The 26,049-nt window shown below is 43.5% G+C and overlaps 1 protein-coding gene across 6 annotated transcripts in view; it reads left to right on the top strand.

Annotated features, from left to right (window-relative positions):
* Positions 1-1,085: 1,085 nt before the first annotated feature.
* Positions 1,086-26,049, top strand: part of SLC15A2 (solute carrier family 15 member 2) — a 68,779-nt gene continuing 43,815 nt past the window's right edge. Inside the window, exons 1-2 of one of the 6 annotated variants that reach the window (XM_085228317.1) lie at positions 1,086-2,751; positions 3,688-3,892. Coding sequence is in view for 2 of the 6 variants with exons in the window: in XM_010713884.4 (XP_010712186.1) it covers positions 25,548-25,676 (129 nt within the window). In the remaining 4 variants the exon portion in view is untranslated. Of the gene's footprint in view, positions 2,752-3,610; positions 3,893-25,382; positions 25,677-26,049 lie in introns of those variants that run through there. The other 5 variants (XM_085228318.1, XR_002116798.3, XM_010713884.4 and 2 more) reach the window with 5 other exon arrangements.

Here is a 26,049-nt window from a genome sequence, read left to right on the forward strand (position 1 = left end):
CTTTCTTTTTTTTTTTTTTTAAGGACATGGAGGCAGCAGTTTCTTGTTTGGATATGCCCTACCTTTGAAGGTTAAGCTGTGCTCTGCTTTCAGGTGCTCATGTCCCCCTATCACCCGCTCTCATGATAGCAGATTGGGTGAGTGCCTGCTTAGCCACATTTCCCTCCAGATAGTCACCTGCAGAACACCTGCGTAGATTTGTTAATGCTGTCAGAGGAAAAGAAAAAAACATGGGGTACTTTGCAATGGGAGCCTGATTTTTATTGTTCGACAGTACGAGCTGTTTTGTTGAGTTTTGGCCTGTGTTATTCTGGCCTGTTTTTGAAGCACTGCTTTTTTAATAGTTTTCCACTGGCTGACACAGGAGGCTACTGGTAAAATTATTATAGAGAAATCTGAATGTTGCACTCTACAGAAAAATGAAAAATTAATGTTGTGCATAATAAATAAGAAAATGCACCCTTTGACAGCAAGAACAAGCTCAGCTGATTGTGGGTATTTCTAAGGATGCTTTTGAGTTTTGCCGTCTTATGTAGTCAGGACTGGACCTCCTGCGTGGACATGTGAGTTTCTGGTCTTTGTTCAAAGCAGTCAAGGCCACTATCAGTAACAGTGTTTGTTATCACTGGGAAAATAGGCAATTGCCCTTCTGGCAGTGATGAAGGTGTGATTTGTAAATAGAAATATGGGAGCAGTGCTGTGGCTGCAGATGAAGTGAAGATTTGATAGAGGTGCAGCAGAGCTGGGTTATGGCTGTGCTGGTGGGACGGAGGAGAAGAGTCCTGTCAAAACTGCTTGCTAGGGTTACTGCTCTGGATGAGACCCTGCAGAAAGCAGCCACGGTTACTGAGGAGAAATTCTAAAATTATGTGGGATTTCAGTGAAAGACCCCAGGCTGCTACTTCCCGTTATGGAACACTGTGCCACAGAGCTTCATTTGACATATTTCAAGCATGCAGTGTCTTTAAGCAAAGTATCTTTTACTGGTCATGTTGTAGATACTGAGATGTTTGTTCCAGCTTGCTATACTGGTCCTGGTTGTTCCTGGTTGTTTCTTTTGAACAGATACTGTTGCTTATGGCATGGTGTTGCTCTTTCAGAAGATCTCCATCCACATGGCATACTTCTGCAGGTTTCAGCTCTCAGGAGGCTTTTCCCTGCTCTGGTCTCACACCTGAGGTATTTTTTTCATTCATTTGCACTTGAGTTGCAAACTCAGATGGTGGAGGAGAATTTGGGAGTGCATCTCTTGCTCCGTTTTTCTCTTTTCCCTGGACACCTGTCTTTGGCTTTGGTTGAAGGCAGACTCCTGACTGAGGTGGGTGTTTGATGTATCCTATGAATGCTGCTCTTCTTCAGTCTCTCTTGTTTTTTATTCCCCCTACCCTAATGCTGAGAAGTTGCTTGAGAACGTACCTAAGCCTCTTCCCTGACTTCAGCCTGGCATCAGCTACAGGGTGGAAATAGTGAGGACAATGAACAGTTCAGCTACCAGTCTCTGGCTGCCAGGTTACACAGTAACTCCACAGAATAAGCCTCCCTTTCTTAAATAGGGGGCTCTCATGGTAACTGGAGAGGTACTGGATCAGTCCTGGCAGCACTTACCACCCTGGTGCCTGCAGCTCCCTGCCCTGGGCCTGGCCACCTCACAGTCAGGATATAGAGTTTGGTCTGCTTTCAAGCCTGTTCCTCACTGCCTCACTGATATATCCCAGGAATCTCTCAGCTGTTTCTTCTGCCTTTTCACAACACTATGTAGTCTGTTTTTGCCCAATTTGAAGGTCTTAATTTTTATATTTATTTTTAAACAAGTCACTCTCTGCACTGAGCTCTGGAGAGCAGCAACTGAAGGCTGTGTGCATGAAGCTGAGACGGGAAGCTGCAAAAAGGAGGAAGATCCACCAGGACCCTTCCTTTCTCTCTCTGACCCTAGTGAGGACCTGCTTGGATCCCATGCTTTGTTTTGAGTCTGTCACCTCAATGATCAGGGAGCTGTTGGAACAGGCTGGGAACAAGCTGTGCTGGTGCCAGTGGCACAACACAGAAAAGCATTCACAAATAATGAAGCTCTGTAACACCCTGAGCGGCTTGAATTGGGGTCAGTTGTGCTATGGAAAGAAGTGGGCTGGACTGGGGGAGCAGGAAAGTGGCCTCCCCCTCGCCTGTCTGGTAGAAGCAGCCTCCGAGGCAATGGGAAGCTGACCATCTCTGGAAAAAGTGGACTCTAACAGAGGTCCTTAATTCTGCTGTAGATCAGAATCTGGTCACATTGGTCTTCTTCAGGTCTCTTGTGGGAACTCAGAAAAGCATCCTCCCAGGCACAAGAGCATGGCTTTTTGTGGCTGCTCTGAGCAGCCTTGGACAAGTTGTCATCTTGCTCTGTACCTCAGTTTCCCCTTTTTTATAACAGGATAATGACACTAGCCTAACAAGGGGAAGAAGGGAGGTGAGGAAGGGTGTTTTCGTCATTATTACCCTGCCTGACAGGCTTCTGCTCCCAGAGAATGGAAGGAGATTGGTTTTGAGACTAAGGTAGAAGGATCCTTTGCCACTAAATTCTGCTCTGGCCTTGTAATGACACCTCTTCATCCTATTTCCTTACAGCAGGAAGGCAGAACTGACCAGGTCCAAGAGCTTGCTGAAACTTAGCTCTGTACCAGCCAGTCTGTGGTCTCCTTTTGACACTGCTGTGCCTCTGACTAAAGGAATCTCATCAAATCAAGTCAAGTCATAAAGACCCATCACAGCAAGGTATGTAAAACATCAGCTTTTCCACTGGCAATGCCTTCTTCATGACTCAGCTTTGAGGGAAGAAGGTAAGATTTTTAGGGCTGCACAAAGTGGCAGCAAGGCCTTCTTCTGCCTAGCAGGTATTTAATAGCAGCTGAGCTAAAGGGCTTTGCCAGCATAGTATTTCTGCAGCACAGTACCTGGGGTTGAGCTGCCAGCACTGCCTGCTTTGAAGACGTGAGCTGCAGCCCCAAGGACATGTGGGATGTAGGGATGCTGTTTTTCATACTGGGATGGTTAATGAGTGTGCAGATACCACCTGGATATGTGTTCAGGATTATTCCAAGTATAGACACCTAATGCTGTCGGCCCTGGGGCTGCTTTGCATTGGATGAAAAAAGAGAGCAGGGATCCATGTGCTATTTCATTGGTCAAAGTGGAGAGAACAAATTGAAGTGGCTATTTTAGCACAGTGAGACAGCTGGGCTCTTCTCAAGGCAGCTCCTGAGAAGTCATATCTCCATGCATGATAAAGGGAACAGCATCTGGTTTAGCTGTAGCTGGTAGGGCAGAAATGGCTAGACTGGCTGATGTTAAGAAAGTCTTCAGATGATTGTTTCACAGAGACCAGCAGGAAGATGAGAGCTATAACCTCCCTTCCCACTAGGAAGTCTAAGTGACCAGAATCCCAACAGATTTCTACATGAGGAGAGAAAATGGAAATGTGGGAGTGTATGTAGGTTTTTGGATGTTCCTGGGCAATTTCTATGTGGTCCAGAACTAAAAAAAAAAAAAAAAAAAAAAAAAAAACCACACAAAAAAAAAACAAAACAAAAAACCCCACTCTGATTAGGAGGCTTTAGTTTGCCAGGCAGAATCTATATACTTGTCTCTTGAAATGCTCTTATGGATGCAGAGTCAATAAAGGTTGCCAGTGATTGTTCTTTCCCTTTCTAGGTGAAAACTTGGCCCAAAGATTAAGTGCTTTGCTGACCTTCAGAAAATGTGAAGCAGATACAGATGATGAACTCAAGTCACCTGGCGTCCTGTTAGATCTTCTCTTACCCAAGCTGCCAGCCTGCTTTGTGGGAAACTCAGCAAGAAACATGGGTAATGAACCTGCCCAAGTGCATGGAAGAATGGATCTGCTGCTAAACAGCAAGTAATTCTTTAGATTTAAGAAATAACATAACTTGTAAGGAGGAAGTTTACAAAATATGTCATCTGAAGATACTGCCATGTTTAATGCATTTGGTGCCAATGATTTGCTTTCCCTTGCTATGCTGTTTACTGAGCAGCTGGTGCAGAGCTGTTGAGCTTGCTATTGAAGATGAAAGGCTGGTTGTTTTTCAAAGCCCTTTGTGTTTTTTTACTCCTAACTGGAGCTGTCAGTGCAGATGCTTTTTATTTCCTTTATAACTGGAGGTCTGAAGTCCCTTCTCTAAAGATTTCCTCAATTCAAAGGAAGACTTCTTTTGCTCTCAGTCCCCAAAGAGTTGGAGTGTCTTTGCTCTTTTGTTTGGGCTGAAGACTCCACAGGCAATGGCAGCACCATCGAAGGCATGCTGAAAACCTTTAACCTCCAGACAGCCAGTGTCCCATCTGAAGCTCCTTTGATGGGGGCTTAAGGAATTCAGTTTGTCCTGATTGTTTCTGTGGCCTGGGAATGAGAACACTTCTCTTGAACTATAGATGCAGTGAAAATTTTCTGGTGATTATTGTGTTTATAGTAGTAGATAAAAGATGCTGTTTCCTCCCCTAAAATATTGTCAGAGAAGAAGAGTTAGATGCTGTACAAACCTCCACAAAGAGATGCTTACTGAAGTTGTTTAAAAGCCAAGTAATCAAGCTATGAGAGGTCAAGTAATTTACCCAAGGTTGTGAAAGGGTGATGAGACACAGCTGAGAATTGAAACCAAGGTCTTGCTTTGATACCTTAACAACTTAATTTGCCTGTTATGGTGCCATCTCTTACACACTGAAACAGGCTGAATTACAGGATTTTCTTTCTTTCATATAGTCTGTCAGTTGGTGTTTCTGTTACTTTGGTGGAGGAGCTATCTTAGAAATCTGTATGATTAGTCATTTTCCCTCGCCCAAAAAAATTCAGCCAATGGGTTTCTCTCAGAGTGGAAATCTAAAGAGCAATGCCTATCACACCCCTTTCAAGCACACAGTTTTCCCTCTCAGCCTGCTCCAGCAGAGCTGTCAGTCAGACTGATGCTCCTCAATAGGTACATAGCCCAATTGGCAAGCAGTCTGTGTAAATCTGGTAACAAAGCCATACCAAAAAGTACTGGATCCTGAGTGTTCTCCAAAGCTCTCCCATCAGTGCATTCTAGTGACTTCTGACTGATGACATGCTCTTCAGATAAATGTACTTTTCATCTATGAATGTTTTCTGTAAACGTGAAATCATAAAAGTGACTTCAATTGGTGTTTCCCAGGTTGCACTGTAGTCCTGCTGCTGACACCCCTCTTGCAGTCCACATGGTATAACTGGTGAGGAGCTGCAGTTGAGCTGCTTATGAGTTGGGTGGGGTGGTAAAATTCACCCAACTACTGTCACCTTAGCTGAGTCAGAGAGTAGCAGTCCCACAGTCACAGTGTTCACTGTTGACTAGAGAGGGTTTACTGTCCTTGCTGAGCAGTTTGAGCACTGAGCAAAGCGTGAATTGATTCTGAATGTGTTGAAACCAGTGCAGGAATGCCTCTGGATATATTTCCAGCTTAATATTTCCCATTTATCAGAAAGGATCACTGAGAGATCCAAGCAGGTATCTGCTTGCTATTGTAAGATGTTTCCTTTCCTGCTTTATAAAGGAGCTTCTTTCTCCTGTGCATCCACACATGAGCTACTGCTTTGCTGGTAGTGATTACAGAGATGAAGTGAGAAATACCTAAGCAAGAGGCAGGCAACACAGCTACCAAAGAAGACTTGTGACCTGCATCTTGCATATCAGATCTCGAGAGAATTGTGTAAAGAGGAATTAAAATGGACATGACTACCATTGAAGGTGACTGCATCTTAGTAGGGAGTATAGTTCTTCCTCTTCTTATTTGGCCAAAATGTACTGTATTGTTATAAAAATCAGTCACTAAGCCTGAAAAACTAGCATTAGTTAGATCAGAAGTCTGTACAGAGCTGGAAAATTAATGTGTCTTTTATGTACTAGAGCAGTACCCTTGCTTTGCATTCTCAGACATTTTGCTTTCCCTACATGATTCTGTTACCAACTTTGCTGATTTCTACTTTAAAAAGGTTTTGTTGATTTTTATTTTGTAAATTTTAACCTCTTCAAAAAAGATCCCAGGTGCACTAAATATGTCACCTCCTGCTGCAGAACCTGTTTGGCTTGATAATTAATAGATTGATCGCTGCTGGCAATAGGTACACTAGTCAAAATTGTACATAACTGTTCTCTATACTAATGCAATAAAAGTGGGTCTGCTTTTACAGTGGCAATTTTAGTAGCAATCTAAATCAACACCCTGTTGATGATAAGACAGATCTTTCTTCAAACAGAAAAGCAGTGCAAGTGAGGTTGTTGGTATTATGAGCACATTATTGTCTTTACTTTCTGCAATCAGCTTTTATTCATGCTTTTACAATAGGTGTAAATTTTTATATCTCTTTAGGCAAGCAGAAGAGTGAACTGAACTTCTAGAAAATTACTTAAAATGGGCAATAGTGATAAGAAATAGTCTAGCCCACACAGAGTGGAAAAGGTTAATGGATTGGAGTGCTGAGTTCTGCAAATGAGCTGCCCTGCTACCCTGAGGCTGGTAGTCACGCAACTAAAAAGGAAAGGCTTGACTAGGGAGGTGTTTGAAGTGTGGCAGAGTGTTCTCTGGATGGGTGTGTTGCGGAATTCGGGAGGGTAGAGAGAGAATTTCTGTGGTATGAGGCACTGCTGCGAGGTAAATGGTGTCTGAAAGAGGACTCACCTTGCATGAGGGTGGAGGACTTGCTCCTGTGGGAGACCTGCCCTCCCACAGCTGTGCCTTATCCTCATCCCTCTATCTCAGGCTGAGCCATGACCGGGCGTAGAAGTGAGAAAGAACAGGGAAGAGCCCTTTATGTAATATAGTGACAGAAATATGAGTAACTGGTAAGCTCAGAGTTTGATGCCCTCAAGCTGTAACAAAAGCCTAGAGCACCCAGTTTTATTTTTCATTTCTCTTGACAGCATTGCTGTAAAAAGTTGAAAGTATTCACTGTGATCTTGCTGTGCTCTAGTTTAAAGAGCACATGTGGCACAGAAAAGTTTGTTGCTCCAAATGATGCTGTTCACAAGCTGCACTGACTCAGACGAGCGACACAGTAGCAGCTCACACTTAAATAGCTTTCAGAGTTAGAGCTTCTATTCTTCCTGCTTTCTAGGTCTGACCAAAGGAACCTGGGCCAGTCACAGGCTGCCCTGCATGCATCTGTCTGGAGACAAGAGTTTTACGCTCACAGTTCATCTTGGGATTTCCACTTTACTTATGTTGGGAGTGCAATTTCTGTTGGCTCCCAGGAGAATCTGTTCAGTAGAACATCCAGACATGTTAATTATTATTCTTTCTGCTCATTTAATGGCTGAACAGTCCCTTGCCATCCTCTTGCGGAACAAGACCTCCCATAAACCAGTTTGAATGCTACGTGCAATGCATCACTCCCACCTGACAGCTGTGCTGTGTACATGGCTGCATGCAGGAGCTGAGTTCCTGAGGTGGACCTGTCTTGAATAGGAGTTGCTGCCCTGTCTTTCAAACCACTTTCCCATCTGACTGCTCTTTTGTAAACTCTCATGAAAGTTGTTTGCAAAGTGCTCTCATTGCAATTTTCAAGCAAGAGAAGGGAAATGGTGCAGTATGACTGAAAGCATTACACTATATTATTCCAACTTCAATCCTTCTACTTTTTTTCTAATGGGTAACAGTATGAGAATAAGTAGTTTAAGTTGACTGGTCCTTGGGCTGGAGGGTCATGTCAGAATATCAAGTGATGGCTATACAGTGACATCTCAGACAATTTATATGTCAAGTCTTGTATGTCAGTCTCGAGAATTCTTTGTTAGCACAGCTTGGAGTAGTATAAATTCAGATCCTAGGCAAAAAAACCTCCTTGGCAGCCAATAGGGATGGACCATGACCTTGAAAAGACCAGGGAAGGGAGGGCTGTGTATCTATGGCCTTCCATGTGTTGAAGAACAGAGGCAAAGCCACCTGTCAGCTGACAGTGTGTGTCCATTACAGTGGTTCTAGAGTGCCTTCAAGGACAAACAGTCTTCAAGGGCATGCCGGAAGCAGAAGTTGCAATGAAGTGAGCTTCTATTCACAGAATCACAAAATCACAGAATGGCCAGGGTTGGAAGGGACCTCAAGGACCATGGATCTCCAACCCCTCTGCCACATGCAGGGCCACCAACCTCCACATTCAATACTAGACCAGGCTGCCCAGGGCCCCATCCAATCTGGCCTTGAACATCTCCAGGGATGGGGCATCCACAACCTCTCTGGGCAGCCTGTTCCAGCACCTCACCACTTTCATAGTAAAGAACTTCTTCCTGACATCCAACCTAAATCTCCTCTCCCTCAGCTTAAAACCATCTCCCCTTGTCCTGCAGTTATCAACCCTTTCAAAGAGTTGATTCCCCTCCTGTTTGCATCGTATCTATTGTATGCCTTGAAGTCAAAGAACATTTATTTCATGAAAATCCCAGAGCTAATGGTGACCTTTCATATCTTCTACTTTTCTGAGGCATATGGTTGGCTCTGGTACTGTGTAAGCTGACCCTTTGTCTTAATTTTGGCTTTCCTTTACCTTCCCATTTTTGTCTTGCCTTGGTTTGTCTTATAACGTATTTCCTTCCTCCTTATTGCCTGCCAAGAAAGGGCATGGGCCAAAAATACAGAGACGAAGATACCATGTGCATAACCTGCTTTCACAAGCCAGGTACAGCTGTGAAGTGCAAGCCTGTGGTCCCAAAGCTCTTTCCTTAGCCTGGAAGCAGGCAGGGAGCCTTCTGCCATTGATGACTCTTTTGACCAAGACAGCATTTTGTGACTTGACCTACAGTAAAGTGTTAAGTGATGGGGTCTTGCTGCTGTCTAGCCATCTGTTCAGCCTTTGATGGCAAAGAGGAACTGCTCACTGTGCTAAGTTGTATTTGGTCATGCTGTGATTTGGGCAGATCTGCTGCCCTTTTCTGGCTTGCACATCAAAACCAGCTACCTCAGGCAACCACCCAGTGCATCTGCCACAGCTTTCATTGGCATAGACAGAATCATCTGTTCTGTATGAATGGGGCTGAACCAGCATCTGGCACATCTTCACATCACTGGGATCTGTTGTAAAGAGTGAGGGACCAAGCACTCCTACAGCATGAGTGTGGGATGGGATTCAGTCACTGTAAGCTATGGCTCTGCCCTGACGTGACTTTTGAACCAAACTGAATCAGCCTTCTTCACCACAGTGTCTGCAGAGTCACTCAATATCTGTCACAGATGCAGATTTTGGCTTCCTGTGGCTTCAGTTTCAGTGGTGCATGCTTTCTTGGTGGAGATGTTTGCTCTGGTAAACACGTAGCAAAGGAGGGCCGACTGAATGGAGGTCATTAAATAGAGCAGGTGGCAGCTCTCCATCACTTTGTGCTTTGCCCTTCCTATCAGTGAAATTAACCCCAGAGCTTGTGCTTCTGTGCTGGCTGGTAAACGAGCCATGTAAACCTGTATTGTCCCTCCCTGCCTGCATTGGCAGTATTCTTGCTTCCAGCCTTAGAAGATCTGAACGTAATGGTCTTAGAGGCACAGAGATGTTCCCACCTCACCAGTGTGTCTGAGATTTAGAAAATCTTTGTCTTGAAGCAAAGCAAGCTTTCTACATTTTGAAGGGACCTCAAGGACCATCGATCTCCATTAAAAGATGTGGCTTGAGTCAGTCACATTGTTTTTTGAAATGTTTTATTTCAATTGTGATCTTTTAGTACGTGTTCAGAGATTTAAAAACCATAACTTAACTAAAAGCTTTGAAACAGAGCGTTTGAATAATTTTGAAATGTCAATATGCCTCTCTTTGCTTACATGTAGACAATCTTCTCAGTTCCTTTCCTCTGCAAGCCCTCATTTTTCACTGGTCTAAGCAATTCCCTACTTCCTGCTTAAAAAATCAGCCAGTATAATCTAAATCTGCTTGATTCAATTAGAAAGGGCTTTTGCAGAGCTGCAAAGTCCAGAAGTTTATCTCTAGAATGCTAAGTGGAGGCAAAGAGGTTACCTATGGATGTAAAATTAACCCTAAAATTAACCCTAGAATCAGTTTTTTCTCATTTCTAGTTTTAAACACTGGCAATTCTCTTTGGTTTGAGTCAGGAAATCACAGTAAGAGGCCTTGTAAAGCACTTAGAAATTAGTTGATAGTGAGACATCAAACAGAGATGTACATCCACATATTTCACAGTACTCGTTCATTGGCAATTGGTTCCATATCCTACAAAAGACTTTAAGAAAGTGTATGGGCTTGAGATTTACCATCAGCCAAGTCTCCCCTTACACTGGTTCTTGTGGCTACTAATGATGTGCTAGTAATGTGAGACACAAGGGAGCGAGCCACCCAGCAGCTTAACACCAGGGTAAATCTGTTTGCTCCTTGCAAGATGTTTTTTAGCTAGACTTTGCTCCAGCTCTGCGTCCCTAGCTTTTCTGCAGCTCTGTATGCCACATCACAACTTTGCCCTAGTATGTGACCCAACACTGAGCAGGATGGTGCTTCCTTCAAGGCTGGCATAACGTGGATGTATACTTATTTGCATGTGTTCTGATGTCATAAGATGTCTGTAATTGTTTAAACAGTTCAGCCTGAGGAGGGTTGCACTGAGATGCAAAGAAAGCCCCCCCCATGTCTGAAATCTCTGCCATTTCCAATGATAACCAAGCTCACCAATTACTCAATTAAAGCTAAACCCACTTTAAGTCAATACAGTTAATTCAAGAAGCCTCAGGGATTTTTTAGAGAAGGATCAGCTCCTAATCAGTGCAGTGGGAATTGCCCCCTGTTTGTTCCAGGGTTGAATTTGCACCCAGACTTGCAGATGCTGATCTCGAGGAAGAAAATCAATTGTTTGTTTTTAATAAAGAACTTGTTCCTTGGAAGGTGAGGGAGAGAACTGAAATAGTTTCCCCAGATGGTTTGGAGTTCATTAGTGCACTGATCAGGGAAAATGTGCAAAAAAAAGTGCAGATGAATATTCCGTCTTTAACCTTCGAACCAGTAATTCAGAAAAAAAGCAATTGCTTCTGAATCTGAGTTCCAGGTGACTGCCTTTCATCTGAGCTCCATTAAATTATTCCCCTGCTAAATTCTTGTGAAATAGGCTGTTTGCTCCAGCAGCCGTTGACTCCCTGAGTTTATTTTGCAACCAAAATGTTCTGTTTTCATACGTAATGATCCATCTTTCACCCTGGTGAAGTAAGGGACTTGAGGAAGGTGGCTGTGCCTGGGCTGCATCTTTCCCCACAGGATCCCCTTGTTTCACCTGCACATGGGTGAGCTGGCTCCTGCTTCTTGCCATGACTGTGTCCAGCACTGGGGTAAGACACAGCAGTGTGAACATCTAGCAGTGGTCTTGCAAAGCCCAGAGGCTGAGGATGCTGCCTCATGCTCATTGCCCAGTCCTGCAGCCTCATCCTTCCCACCTTCATTCCCACTGCAGTGTCTCTGCAAGATCTTCTCTCTTTGGTCTGGGTTGTGATTTCTTCCATCCCTGCTTGCCCTGTGTGGTTCTTCCTCAGGGTTTATTTCTGTGTGGCAACCACTAGATCCAACTGTCTGCTGTTTATTCTGGACTTGCAGAAGTTTCTTACTGCAATTTTCTTACAGAACTCTTTTCAAAAATACAGATTTGTTTATTTTTACTGACTGTGGCCAAAGTAGCAGTTCCAAAATCCCATAGGGATGGAGCACTGGGGGCAGACGTGCTGAGCTGGAGCTGCTCTGTATGCCAAGTGCAGCTGGCTGAAAATAGTTTTGACCTTTTTATAAACTGAAGCATTGTCCAGCCTTGTTTTCACTGACCTGACATGTTAATGTGCAGGAGAACTACCTCAGCATTTCTGAGGTGCTGTTTGCTTGGAGCATGTTTCCCTTTACGGATTTCTTACTGTGCATGAACTTTGAGGCTGAATGAATAATTTATAAAGCTTTTTACATTTCTATCTACCATTTTATGGCAAGGCAATCAGAGCACCCCTCACACCATATTGCTTCTCTTCCTCCCACTATTTGGTCAGCCTACAGTCGTCAGTGTCTGAATTCCTTCCCTTATGTAGCTCATGCTCTCCAAGGGGCTCCATGCTCATCACCCAGTGTTTGTGGCTTTGATTCTAACTAATAGTCTGTGAAGGGCAGTTCACATAGCTTGAACACACTTGGCTTTTCTAGGTGTATAGCAGACCCTTAAAGCCTGGGATTCCCAGCCATCCTCATAGCCAACACCCAAAAAAGAGATTCTTCCAACCAAGCCATTTTACTATAGGTTTGGCTGCACAGACTAAGGGCAAAGCAGCTTCTTTTGCTTCTTACCAAACAGGTGAGAGGTGAGTCAGTCTCTCAAGGGACTACATAGCACCATATCAAGTCTTCTGAATTGCTCTGCCACAAGCAGCTTGTATGTCTGGCTTATCTCCTCCAAAATAATCAGTGCACTGTTTGTCAGTCATCCTTATTTAATAACTAACATGCCACAGGTGGTTTAGCAACTTGAGCACCGAGGCTGAAATAATTACATTCTCTGGACTGAACAGAAAGGGAGATGCTGGAGACTTTGGGATGCTTGAGTGCTGTGGGAAAGTCAGTTTGATCCAGTCCAATTCCTTGAGATGCTTTTCATTCCCCAACAGGGAATGGAAGATTTGGCCAGCACCTGTGAAAAAGAGGAAACTTTAGGTCTCAGAGAGATGAGGACTGGATAAGCCTAGCTGCATCACAGCTCCTTTTTTAGCTGCTTGTCCTCTCTGTAGGATCACTCATTTCTACAGGATGCCCGCTCTGGAGCATGTGGTGGTTGGGAAGAGATCCTACCAGTAGCTCTACACTTACAAAGGCAGCGAGTAGTGCAGAAAATATGAAAGACACCCCCTAAAGAAAATGATGAATTAAATAATGATTCCTCAAAAAGCATTAAGTTTGCATACAGAAATCAGAGCAGGGAAGCTCACCACTACATTTCTATGGCTAAACCCACAGATGAAGATTAACTGAAAGCCTTCAGGGACAACAAGCAGAACAACGTTACTGTGGGGACAAGAGCCTGTTTTGCCATTTATTTTCTGCATGTCAGAGGGGTATATGAGTGCTGCTGTGGATACAAGAAGAAACAATCTTGTATTTGTTCCTTACATTCACCTCAACAACATTTTGAAGCGGTTTCTAGCACTCATTTTTTGTGTTGGACTGCTGCACTTCTTCCATAATGGATATCCCTTGCTGCAGATATTTCTGTAAGTAATGCGCTTCGATTCTACATCTCCTGGTTGAAGAGTGCTTAAGCATATGGATGCCACGAGAAGAATATTTATGGGAGTGGGCTGCTTTGAGGCAATAATCCAAAATACCCATGAAGTGCTTCAGATTGAGAGTTGTGCAAATCTGAACAGCAAACTTGTTTCTATGGTGTATATTCATTCAGATGAAAGACTTTGAAGTCTGTATTGTAACCTATGTGTCCTGTCACGCCTGCTTATATTGCGGATCGCTAATGCTGCCAAACTACCTGAAATTCTTTGCAGAAATTGCTTAACGTATAGTTTTGAAAAACGAAGGAGAAAGTGGAAAAAAAACAACAACAACAAAAGACAGAAAATGAAGAAACTACTACTATTTATTGTGAATTAGTCACCCCTTTCTAAATATGACAGAATAACTGGGAGGAGGCTGGAGTCTCTTTCTGCTCTATTTTCAGCCAGTGCTGAAAGAAAACATGCCAGAAATCTCTGCAAAGTCTGTTCTGAGGAGATTTCCCACCATTTTCATGAATCAGGTATGTTTGGATTAACTGTGAATAAGCCCTTGGGCAGAACTAGTGTATCATGGGTTCATTGATCACAAAAACTTCTGTGCATGATGTCTGACCCAACATTCAGTAAAGGTGATGAGAAACCTATGGGGGCAGCTTATCCTGTAGCTGAGGAGCCTATTAGCAGTTCTCTCTACAGCAGCTGGAATCAGCTCTTCCCAGACAATGGCAGCAGGACTGCAGTGAATCTTGCTTATGTTCGTGGGCCCAACTTACAGGGTTTTGAATCAAGACTGGGGGCATTGTACATTGCTGATTTAAAAACAAAACAAAAACTGGTATAGCAAACGTATTGAGGGACATGATTTAGTGAGAAGTATTGGTGATCGGTGGATGATTGGACTTGATGATCCTGTGAGTCTTCCAATGTTACTGATTCTATGATTCTATAAATGAGACTTGGTAAAAATAGGCTAATCTCTTCCTCCTGCTGCTCAGATGCCTTTTTTCCCAGCAGCAGTTAACAAGGATGAATGCCTACTTCTTCCAGGATTGTTTGACTGTGGGGACAGTTTCAGGGCTGTCCCTAGATGCTGCCTACACAGTGATATTTTCAAAGTTATGCCCCTCTATCTGTTGATCCCTCTCTGAACAGTTTCTAGTGGTGCTTATTGAGAACTCAGAAGTGTCTATAATCAACTCTGCAATGATATTAAATGAGAGAATAATTTTTAAAGGCTTCCCCTCCTGAAGTGTGCTGTGCACTTCAGAGCTGACGGCAATGGTGCAAGGACCCAAAACAGAGACATTTGAGAGATCTTTTAGTCCTTGAGCCTGAGCTGGGACATACATTGACTTTGGTTTGGGATCTGATGCCCTCTGATTTAACCACACCTTTCTCACTTCGCATCCAAGCCAAGAGCAGACCGTGTTTCCTTTCCAATCCAGAGGAAGTTGGAGGCCTTAAGAAAAACACAACAAAACTCAATAATTTCTATCAGAAATTTTGCCTCAAAATGACCTCCTCTGTAATGTCAGAATGACTCATGGGATTTCTGTTGAGGACAATGGTAGAACTCCTGTGAGGCTGTTGCTGCCTTGCTTTCAAATGCCCCTCTTTGCATGGGATCCTCCTGTGCATCCCAGTCCCAGCCAAAGCTAAGCAGAAAGTTGTTGCAGCCACTGCTCCAAGGCATGGATAAAACTTTCCATACCTCTTTGAATTTTAGGGACATTAAAAAAGTGAAATATCTTTAAGAGAACAGAAACAGCTGTGGAAACAACTCAGTATGAGGTAGATAAGGAAGAGTGTGAGTTAATGAAGTGTGAGTACATGCTTATGATCACAACCACACCATGTATGATTTGTGTCAGAAAGGGGAAGAATATGTGTTTACAGATTTCCCACTGTACTGCAGCCTGATAACCTCATAGTCCTTCTGAGGAAGGAAAGAGTTAATGCATTCTCCAGCATTTTTATCGTTCCCGTAGAATAATCACCGTTTTAAAGATGCCTGCCTTGAAATTACAACATAATCCTCTGCCTGACTTAACTCTAAAAATCTGGTGGCTGGTAGATAAAAATCATTGAGAACGATCATTTCATTTGAGGCTTCAGTAACTTTGGCAGAGCTGTTAGGTCAACAGCTCAGCTGCTCTGAAAATGGCGAACAAAAATTTCTGTGTCGAGTAGCTCAGTCCTTGGCCTTGTAACCTCCACCAGCGCTGCTGGCTGGGGCTCTTGGAGAACCATGATTTCTGGAAGTGGAAATCCTCTATTGAGGGGACGTTGGGGAGACCAAGGCTGCTTGCGAGGTTGTGTAAAATGGCAGTTTGTGTGTTGAGGAGTAAAAGCACTGGATAATCATTCGGGAGTTCTGGTCCCAGGCCTTGTCTCTGTGGCTTGTTTTCTGCATGACCTTGTAGTGGTTGTGTTCTTTCCTTGTCCTTACCTCGACTTAATCCCTGAATCAGTTTTGTGATAGCTGAGGGACAGCAGGATTGCTCAGACCTTCCATCTGCTCCCTCAGGCAGACTGCACAGCCCCACACCTAGCAGGATTTCTGCCTGAAACAACCAAGAACCAAGAAAGCAGGACACTATGACCTGTCTCTGCATGAACTGTCGGTGCACAGCAGGGCAGCTCTAGCACCAAACTGTGCTCATGGAGATAAAGGCTGATGGGAATTGCAGGAGACACCCTCAAGGTATGAGTTTTTCTTTACAGTTTTCTTTTAGAGGGTGTATGATCTTAGCCACCCTTATCCTGTTGGCTAAGACACTTAGGCTGATAGCCTTCAGGTTGGAGGCTGATGGAGGAAGACAGCTTAGAGTGAGTCTCTCTTTGAAGGAATCTGTGCTGATTAGGGTCACTGCTGTTACCTTAGGGGCAGTTAATTGAGTGGGTATCAATAGACAGCAGGCTGTTTATCTCCATAATTTTCCTTTCCTGTTTGCTATTGAATAAAACAACTGAGAGGGAAGTTGTATTAACTTTACTTTTATCTTTGATTCTCTAAATGCAGTAAAAGCCAGTGTTTGAGAAGTCGCTGAATACAGGATAGAATTGGTCCTGTAATAATAATAATAACTTGTTTTCTGTCTTTGAAAATAAATCTAGTCTTTAGTTGAAAGCTTTAACTGTTGCTGGCAGTCATTCAGCTAGCACAATTTGGGCTCTGAGTACTTGATTAGAATAACTTTTAGGAAAATTGCCTTCCTGAGTCTAGTAAGGATCCATTAACCTGATGAAACAGGGTTTGCTTGTCTGTGAGGTTAAGACTCAAAACACAGCCTGGGCTACATTAGATGAGACCTCTCTTAGAGTGGCATAAAGACAGAAAGTAATAAAAGCACCATCTGTCATGACTAGTCAATCAGATCTAGTATAAGAGCAGAATTATTCCTCTGGCTTCACCGTTATTAGATCATCTGTTTGTTAACAATGGGAAGTGTCAGTAATGCTGAAAATTGCTTTTATTGCCTCAAATTACTTCTAGATGTCTTTATCTTGGAGAGAATGAATATTAATCTGAGTTTATGCGACAAAGAAATATTTCTAGTTTCTATGCCAAGGCATTCTGTGTTGAGGCATTTTGTGATTGATTGTTGGAGGTAAAACTGCATGAGAGATGGAGAAAAAGTGCCGTGTGCACTTTGCTTCTGAGAACGACCATTTTTATAAACAAAGCTCCTCTTGTGGGTTGCTGAGCACTCTGAGGTTCTTTGAAGTCAATTGACTACAAACCTCCTGAGTGGCCCTCTGCATCTCATAGGACTGGCACTGCCAGATCTTCTCTTGTATCCTAGACATAGCCAAAGACCACATAAAAGGTGACTGCTTTTTTCATCATGGCTTTATTAAAGCTAATAAATGTTGGCACTAATGGATTTCTGTCACTGAATACCAGTGTGGTCTCCTCTGTTTACTGAAGACTGTGCAAAAGCTCTTGGATAGATCTAAAACTGAATACTGAACAGCTATGAGCACAGGTGTGAGAGGTGGTGGAAACCCATGTTGTCAGGTGGGGCTGTCAGGTGTGGGCATTTTGCTCCACTCTGATGCAGGTGCGAATGGCTGCTGATGAGTTATAAATGTAAAGAAGGACCCAATCAGTATCTAACAAGTACACCACAGGAAGATAAAGGAAATCTGTGGGGGGTTTGTATCCTTACAGTGCATGAGGAACTGCTGAGAAACAGGTTGGGAAAGCACAGGGGCCTGGAGGTGACCATGGTAGCCTGATGAGTGAAAGTGTCCTTAAATAGATTCATCAGACCTCCTGCTGCTGAAGCAGGACTCGTGCTGAGCCTGCAGTTGCATAGCTCCAGTGGCTTGCAGCATCTAGGTTGTGGGTGCAGCAGAAATACCATGCACCATTGCCCGCTGGTGAGATGTGTATGTGGCTGCTTCCCTGCAGCTCCAGCTCTGCAGTTCCCTGTGCCCATGAGAAAAGCGTGCCTTTGTTCAGGAGTGCTGTTTGTGTAAGAAAGAGGAACTTATGAACTCCTCCTTTTACGTGAGTATAACCTTTCTCCCCTGCAATCAGAGGGGTTTTGCCCCAAGTGCCAGTGGAGAGCAGACTTTCCTGGGCACAGCATAGTCCAGGACAAAATAAGTTGTGCTACAGACTGTATGTTTAGACCAATTTTATTATTTTTTTTTTTTTAAAGGAGGAAAAGTCTCTAATTTTATGCCTTTCCCTCTGGGATTTGATACAGGGAAAACCCACGCAGCTACTCTTCCTGCTGGAGCTGCTGGCTCTCCCCATCCGACAAAGTGATCCCTGCGGGGGGAGGCAGAAAAGAACGGGTGTCACCACAAGCTCATTATGAAAGTGTAGGGGACCAGAGTTAATAGATCTTGGATGAGCCCCTGATCTGCCTGGCCCTGGGTGTGGCAACAGTGGGAGCTGGTCCAGGAGGGTCTGATTAAAATCTTGCAGTAATGACAGTCCCAGGAATGCAGAAGGTTGTAACGTGTCTATCTGTGCTCCCCTCTGGGAGGGGCCACTGATGTAGAGCTGGGATCTCTCTGGATTAGGATTTCTATCAGGACAGAGATATTTTAGGGATTTACATGTTCCCTGACCTGGCAGCTTGCCCTAATGAAACACTGATTATGCAACAGCAATCTAACTTAAGCACTAGTAAAAAAAAAAAAAAATCTGCTGTGCTGAGAAATGGTTAGAGTAACCTCTCTGTGATGGCGAAGATTTGAAATTGTGCAGTGCATTATGTTCTCCTGACACAAAGAAGCTTGCAAGGAATGGAAATAATCAGGCTGTTTATTGTTGGTGCGTGAAAAACAAAGCTGGAAAAACTATCATTAGTGCCTGCCCTGAGATTCTCCTAGTTGTATAGCCAGATTAATGATTGAAAGTGTTCCCTCCATACGTATGGGAGATTAGTTCTGCTTGTTTTTCATTTTATGGCCAGTGGAGTTAAGGCTAGCTCAAGGTGGCTGATGCATAGCAGAATCAGAACTGAATCCCAGCGTCCTGCTGCCTCCATCCAGGAGCTGTGAACCCTCCTTTGCTGTCCAGCAGACCCCCAGAGCTGGGCATCTCTGAGCTGGCTGTGAGGGATGGAGGAGTTGCAGGATTCCTGCATTTCTTGCTGCTGGCTGCTTCTTGCTGAAGGAGAAACAAGGGTAAAAGCAGCTGTTTGCACGGAATGGGATAGAAGATGGTATGAGACCACCAGGTCAGTGTGAAAAGGACCATTCCCAAGGCACTATCTGTCCCAGAGGCTGGAACAGACTACAGATGGCTGAGATGCTGCATGCAATTGTTTTTTCAGTCTTTGCTGTGATAATACTAAAGGCAGGGCAGCTTGATGGATAGACTGCTGAGCTGACATGCGTGAATTTTCAGCAGAGTCTACCTTCATCAGGACGTTTTTTTCCCTCTTTTGCTCATCTCTGAAGAGGAAATAGTGACATCTGCTCAGTGAAATGCCTTGAGACCTATGGCACTAAGAACCTGCCACCACTACCACCTGGGAGAAAATGTTCACCAAACAGCCACCAAGTGCTTTAACAAAGTTCTGCCACACCACATCCATCTTTCTTCCCGCTGCAGTGACCTCCCACCTTCTCACTCCATGAAGGAGATGGATGATCCAGCCTCAGGCAAGTGGACTGGGTAAACCTATGGATTCTTCTAGTGCCAGGTTTTAATCAAAGAGCTGGAGTTATGCCAGAGCTAGTCAGCTGTGCTGGTGGGTGTGTGAGAGCCTAGCATTAGGGGCATTATTAAGGGCATTAAGAAAGCCATTCAGAATTTAGCATTCTCACAAGTCAAACAGCACTGAGTAGGATGTTAGAAGGTGAGCTCATGTTCCCTTTAATGCCTATCTTGGTGCTCCTTTTCTTGATTTCTTTTTTCCTAGACTATACATACCTATGTGAACAATAAAACTAGGTATTGTTTTAATAAGGGACTGCCTCTAAGACACGAACTGCATTCTTAAAATGCTTTAAATAGCTAAAGAGGGAGATGAAGGCCAAGCAGGAAGGACAGAGAATACAAATGTCCCAGGGATTGGACGTGTGCCTGTGGGTCCACGTTGCCTGGGGCACCTCAGTGTCCATTTCCTCTGCCTTGAACCTATAGAAATCAATGCTGCTGGCCAGCTGGGAGTCAGGGCATGGTGCCTTACCTCACAGTGTCAAATACAACTTGGAACTGCAAGGGGGAAATGGTTGGAAAGGAATTCAAGAGGTCACTTAGGCTCTCCCTGTACTGACAGCTTGAATACTTAAATTATTCCTGGTTTTCTATGTAAAGTATATCCTTCCTTGGCACTTAGTATTAATCGGTGCTCTGTTCCAAAAGACCACAAGTCTTGTTCTGGAGCCAGCTTCCAATTTTTGCAGCAATTTTGTGATGTTTCCATCCTGAGAGCCTAGAAATGAATTTACATTTATGGTTGTACTTTGCCCTGGGTTTTCTTCATTTCTGTGTTTTGCTTGAATATTCCCTGTAAGTGAAGAGAAATATTCTAATTTTTATGTGCTATAACGGTCTCTTTAAAAGTCCTTTTAAAGGGAAAACCCTTTCCTGATGTGTTTTCCCTCCCACCAATCTTGTAACAGAAGCCACAAGCATTTCCAAGTAAAGCTTTTTATTATTCTCTTTCTATCTTTTCATCTCTATTTCATTATGTGGCCTATAGTGCTCATTCCTCCTTTCTGCTTGCTTTTCTCAATGCTTGCCCAGAGTCTAATGCTGCTGTCTTTGCCATGCTGTACTTTGTACATCTACTCATAATTTGACTAATGCTCCCTAGATTTTGGCCACACATCTCACACTCTGGATTTAAATCCTTCTTACCATCTACATTTACTTTTACATATCTTGTGTGAAAAACCTGCTCTTTGGTAGCTATAAAGTTTTGCTTCAGTCTTCCTTTCACTTACAACTTAACATCATTTTTTTTCATGAGCTGACTGTGCTGTCTTCATTTTGGAATTTGGTATGAGGTCAGCTTAGGCCACTCACTGCTGTACATACTAGCAGCTACTGCTGCACGTGTAATGTTCAGTTATGTCTCAGTGTTTCATTGTGCATCTTTCTAGTCCTCTTGCCCAGTTCCCCTGGTCGGCCTTAGTTCAGCTGATAGCAGAGTTTGTTAGGAACTGTATATCTGTTTGTAGCCTTCACTGTATTTTGTATATTGAACAGATGATGAGGGATGAGGGGCCATGGGTGGACGAGGATTTCAGTTCAGTGAAATGAGGAAGAAGACTGCAGTGGTTCGGGACCATGCCGTGTGGCTATGGAAACTCTTCTTTATTGTTGAACTTAGAGCAGTGGCTCCCAGTGATATATTTACATTTATATATATTTTCCTGTAGAATATATCCAGGGCTTTTCCTGATAGGAAAGTGCTTTAGAGCCTCTCTGAAAGGACATTGCAGCAGTTCAGAGGATGTTATAGGGGGAACGCAGAAAGGGGTAAACAACAGACACAAGCCAGAAAAATAACTGGGTCCTCCAGTCATCTCATGGCTCTAAGGTGAAGAAGAAGATGGGAAAGCAGCACATCCACGTTATGTCTGCATTCTCATACGGCACGTGAGGAACCAGTAATTGAAGCCAGTATCTCATGTCTTCTCACAGTCTTAACTGCTAACAGATGTGCAGAGTTCAGGCCAGCTCTGTAGCTGGTGTACAGACTCGCAAGCCTGTCTGGTTTTATTGCCAGCTATAGGTCCTGTCTCATCACAGGCCCAGTCCCTGTTCTTGTCTATTAGAAGTTCTTTTATTGAAATATAAGTAGCTGCAGCACAACGTGATTTCCTGTGGATATCCACAAAGGATGCCATGCAGCCTCAGTTAGAGGCTGTGCTCAAGTACAAAGGTGGATTCCTTGTGAACGTTTTGGAGATGAGCAGAAATGACTTCTCTTTGGCTTCAGGATTGAAAATAATTGAAAGTTTAACTATGTTATTGGTAACCAAAGGACTGCTGCTGTGAAGTGAAACATTAACAGGGTGAGAGAGAACCAGGACTACTCAACAAGGTTCACCTTCAAGCACAGCATAGCTGTGTTCATCTGATGCACCCAAAGCAGAAGAAATGGCAGAGGACAATGAGCTGCAAACTGTGAAGGAAGCCCAAGCTGGTGAGAGAATTTCTTAAAATTCCTTTTGCTAAACTGAAGGCAAAAAGGCAGCGGGAGGGATGAGAAGTTTCCCTGACATGTGCAGGCTGACTAGTGACCTGATAAAAGGCACTTAAAGACAGGCTGGGTACCTGATATTGTTAGTGTTGTTGGTTGACATACCTTTACAGGTTTGAGTCTGTAAGGGCTAGTGAGTAGAACAGAGAGGCAGGACTAAAGACCTCTGGCATCTTTTCTTGGTTGATCAACTGATACGTTTGTATTTTTTTTTTTTTTAATACTTTAGGATGAGTCTGGGGGGACTGGGAGCCACTCTTGGTCTATCTAAATAAGTTAATCTTTTCTATAATGGAAGAATTGGAGAAAGGAAGCCAGAAGTGGTCTGGAGAGGTTATCTTGTCCATTTGAAGATAGACAAGGGCCTGAAGTGTTCCTGGCATGCTTATAACTTTTTTTTTAGGAAAAGAAAGAGGAGAGAAACAAAGATATGGTGAAAATACTATAAAGTATAACCAGGGTAGGATGTGAATAGGGTTAATAAATAAGACTTGTTAGAAAGAGACCAGTGTGGCTAAGCTGAAAATCAAGAAGGAATTGAACACGAAGATGAATGCAGATATAAATGAATGGATCATTTGAGTATAAACAGATCAATGTGTACAGCACTGCAGCATAAAGCAGTGAGAATCTAAAAAACTGTAAATGCAAAAGAAAAATGCAGATTATCCTCCTGTGGATTTAGGGATCTGAAAAATTTAAATGATGAACTGAAAGTTGTAAAATAATGTATTTATGGAAACTTACGACATCTGGTAGCTGAGTATTACATTTAAGCATGGATCATCTTACAGGTTGTCCACTTGCAAGAATGACAACAGAGAAAAAAGGAAATCTTACAGAAAGCAGTCCTTGCTTTTATGCTTACCAGCTGAAATTGTATAAAACAGGTTTTTCATGGAAATTCAGAAGAGCAATCTTCAGAGTCCTTCAGATCTATCTGCCTGCTCTGGGACAGGACCCAACATATTGAGCGAGTCCCTAATATGTTCTTAAATATCAGACATCAAGGATTGCCTGAACTCTGCAGCCTCAGCTGCACCACCTTTCTGCCTTGCAGAAGGGTAACTTGGCCAAAAGAGGCCCCAAATCTTCTTTATTGAAGTCAGTTATTTTTCCCATGTTATTGATGATGAAAGTGGAGAATAGTTGATGTCTGTGCCTTTTTTCCTGGGGGTAGCATTTGGCAGTCTTTCCTGAATTTCGTCGTATTAATTCCAGAGCCACAAGATAGCTTCTCCCACATGGAAACTTTGAATTCATGCCCTATTCTCCATTCCAGTTTTGGGCATAAGTGCAAGCAGCCTGCTGGCTGTGCTGATGTTCTCTTTGCTCATGGAGAAGTTGGGAACCCACTTCTACCTTCCCAGTTTGTTGGGGAAGTATTGTGAGCTACCCTGAGAGGAATTTCCCCGTTGTCCACTGGATGGATATTTTATATGAAGCCTCACCTGCCTTTTTAAAGACAATGGCGAAGCTTGTCCTACTTCTGTTCCTTACAGGGAAGTTGGTTCAAAAACCACATCCACTTCTTGAAAGTGAATTCAATCAGTCTGTAATGATTTGAGCACAACTGAAGCATCCAAATATTGTATATTATGGCTTTTTTTCTTTTAGTGAAGACATACAAAAAGAACACAACTTCTGTCTTCTCTCGATCAGCCTTTGTTTGCTCGTTTTCTAGTTTCAATAAGACTTTCATTTTCCTTCCTCTTTCTCCAATATTTACAGCATTTCTAACACCTTTTCTTATTGCCTTTTGTGTCCCCTGCTAGCTATAATTCATTTTGTGCCTTAGCTTTTCAGCCTCTATTGCTCCATACTCGATCTGTTTGTTTGTACTCATCTTCAGAAGTGTCACCTTATTTCCATTTGTGGTACAATTCCTTCCCAATTCTCATCCCAGCCACACAGGTCTCCTATCAAGTTTTATTCAACTTGTATCTGAGTTGCTTGCAGATATATTCTCCTTAGCTCGTTCTCACTGTTTTCTGTGACTTGCCATTTATTACCAGGCATTTTTATTCTTTTTTCTCCCTTTCTGAGAAAACCTTCCAAAACATAATGGCCTAAACATCTCTGCGCTGTATTTGACAAGCAGCATGTTAATTCCACTGACTGATACGTTTTTTCATGCTAGTATTAGAAAAATCATTTAGCCAGTGTAAAGCACAGGGCTATGTACACGCAAGGGAAGCATAACTGCAGGATGCTAAAGGTAATATTAAGGCATCACATTGCATCAGCATGGGAGCCCTGCACAAGGGATGCTGAAACCTTTCCTGTCTTGCTTTTGTGTAATCCTGATAAACTTTGCTGTGTTTGCCCTGCTCACACAGCAGCTCCTACTGGGGCTTGGCTGGAGTTGCTTTGGCAAGTAAGAGAGACCAACATTTGGCCTGGAAATACTTCTGCTGCCTTCAACATGGGAACAGATTGACAGGACTCAAGTATATGCTGGCTTGGTGTGCAGGAGGCAGGACCAACTTGCACGTGGTCTGTTCTTTGTGTTACTCTTAGCCTTGAATATACTTTAAAGTCAGTCTTGTCTGTGAAATGGGCTTAACAAAGATGTTCTCCATGTCTTGTTAGTAAGAACTGAAGACAAATTAAGGATCTTGGTGTGAGCAGATGCCTCTTTCCTGGTTTGTCAACTGCATATCTGGCTCCATTATAACAAGCACTAGCAGCAACTTGGTGCTGGAGCTAGGGATGAGTTTATGGAGACAAATGGAAGGGAAAGAAAAACCCTGCACTACACCCAAAATACCACAGAGCTGCAGCCACTCAGGATGGTTAATGGGAAGGCTGTGAATTTTACTCTAATTGCAACCATCACCAGGGAATACTGATAAGGAGCTCTCTGGATTCCCATGGGAAGGGCAGATAAGGAGGGACATCAGGGTGCCTGCTGGGAACCAGGGGCTCCGTACCTAACATAGAAAGCATTTGCATCATAGGGATCCCAGAGGTGGCCTTTTGGACATAAGGAGACATTACAGGGGATTTGAAGCTGCTTCTGGGTGCTGTTTGTGCCCTCAGGATTAAACTGCCCCGTAGGGAAAGTCAAGGATGTTCCAGGGAATTGGTGTGGAAATGTACTCTGGTCTTGGGACAGCAAAGAAATAACTTAATACCATGACACCCAGTGTCCAAGGGATTTGTGTGATGAGTGTTTCAGTAGTTATGACTTGGGATAACACATGTTTTTTCAGTCGAGTGGGACCCCTGCAGAATAAACCTGACACTAGCACAGTGGAGGAGAGATTGATGCTATGATGTTTTGGTCCTAAATCAGCAGGCTCTAGAGGTCTCTGGGACCCTGGATTTTTATTCAGCTCACATCTGTGCAGCATACAGGGCTGTGCTAGGCTGATACATGTACGATAGCTGGGAGCATGCCAAGCAAACAGGAGGTCCGTGCCACAAAGTGCTCACAGCCCCAACCTGCAGAAGGCTTAGGCTGCGCTCCCCAGCTCTTACTGAGTTCTGCTGTTGTCTTTCTTCATGGCACCTCCCTCCCCTTTCTGCTCTGGCTGCAGAAATGTGCTCAATTAGGGTTAACTCAAACTGAATCAAACTTCATGCCTGAGGTTGGAAATCTTCCCAGTCAACTCACCACGGCCACAGAGCATGGTGGGAGACGAGGCGAGAGGGGAGATGAACACTTTTCAGAGAAACGAATCCAAGGAAAGTTTGTTCACTTTTATTTCTGCAGGAGATGATCCCCCCAAAGATTTCACTGTTCAGAAAAAATCTCCGGTGAGTGTTACAGCTGATTTTGTTTTCTTTGCTTTCTGCTCAGCTTGCTCTAAACATTGCAAGATCTCTCTGTTCTTTCCTCTTTTGTGCTATGGCTAGAGACAAATACCCTTTCTTGCAGAGGGTTGAAATAAGTGTTAACAACTCCATGCAAAAATCCCTCCACTAACCTGATTAAGAAAGGGCAGCTTAAAGTGAAAAAATGAACTGTTTGCATCCTTGGGGAAAAATAAAAGAGTAAGGGTTTTCATTGCTGCCTTTTTCTTGAATGCTCCTTTCCTTCTGAGAAAGGACTTCCTTCTGTGAAGTGCAAGGGGCTGTCATGCATGGGTAGGAGGGAGCTGGGTTGTGCATTTGCTTCCTTTGATGAGAC

This window comes from Meleagris gallopavo, chromosome 7, assembly GCF_905368555.1.
Source record: "Meleagris gallopavo chromosome 7, MGAL_WU_HG_1.1, whole genome shotgun sequence".
Taxonomy (NCBI): Eukaryota; Metazoa; Chordata; class Aves; order Galliformes; family Phasianidae; genus Meleagris; species Meleagris gallopavo.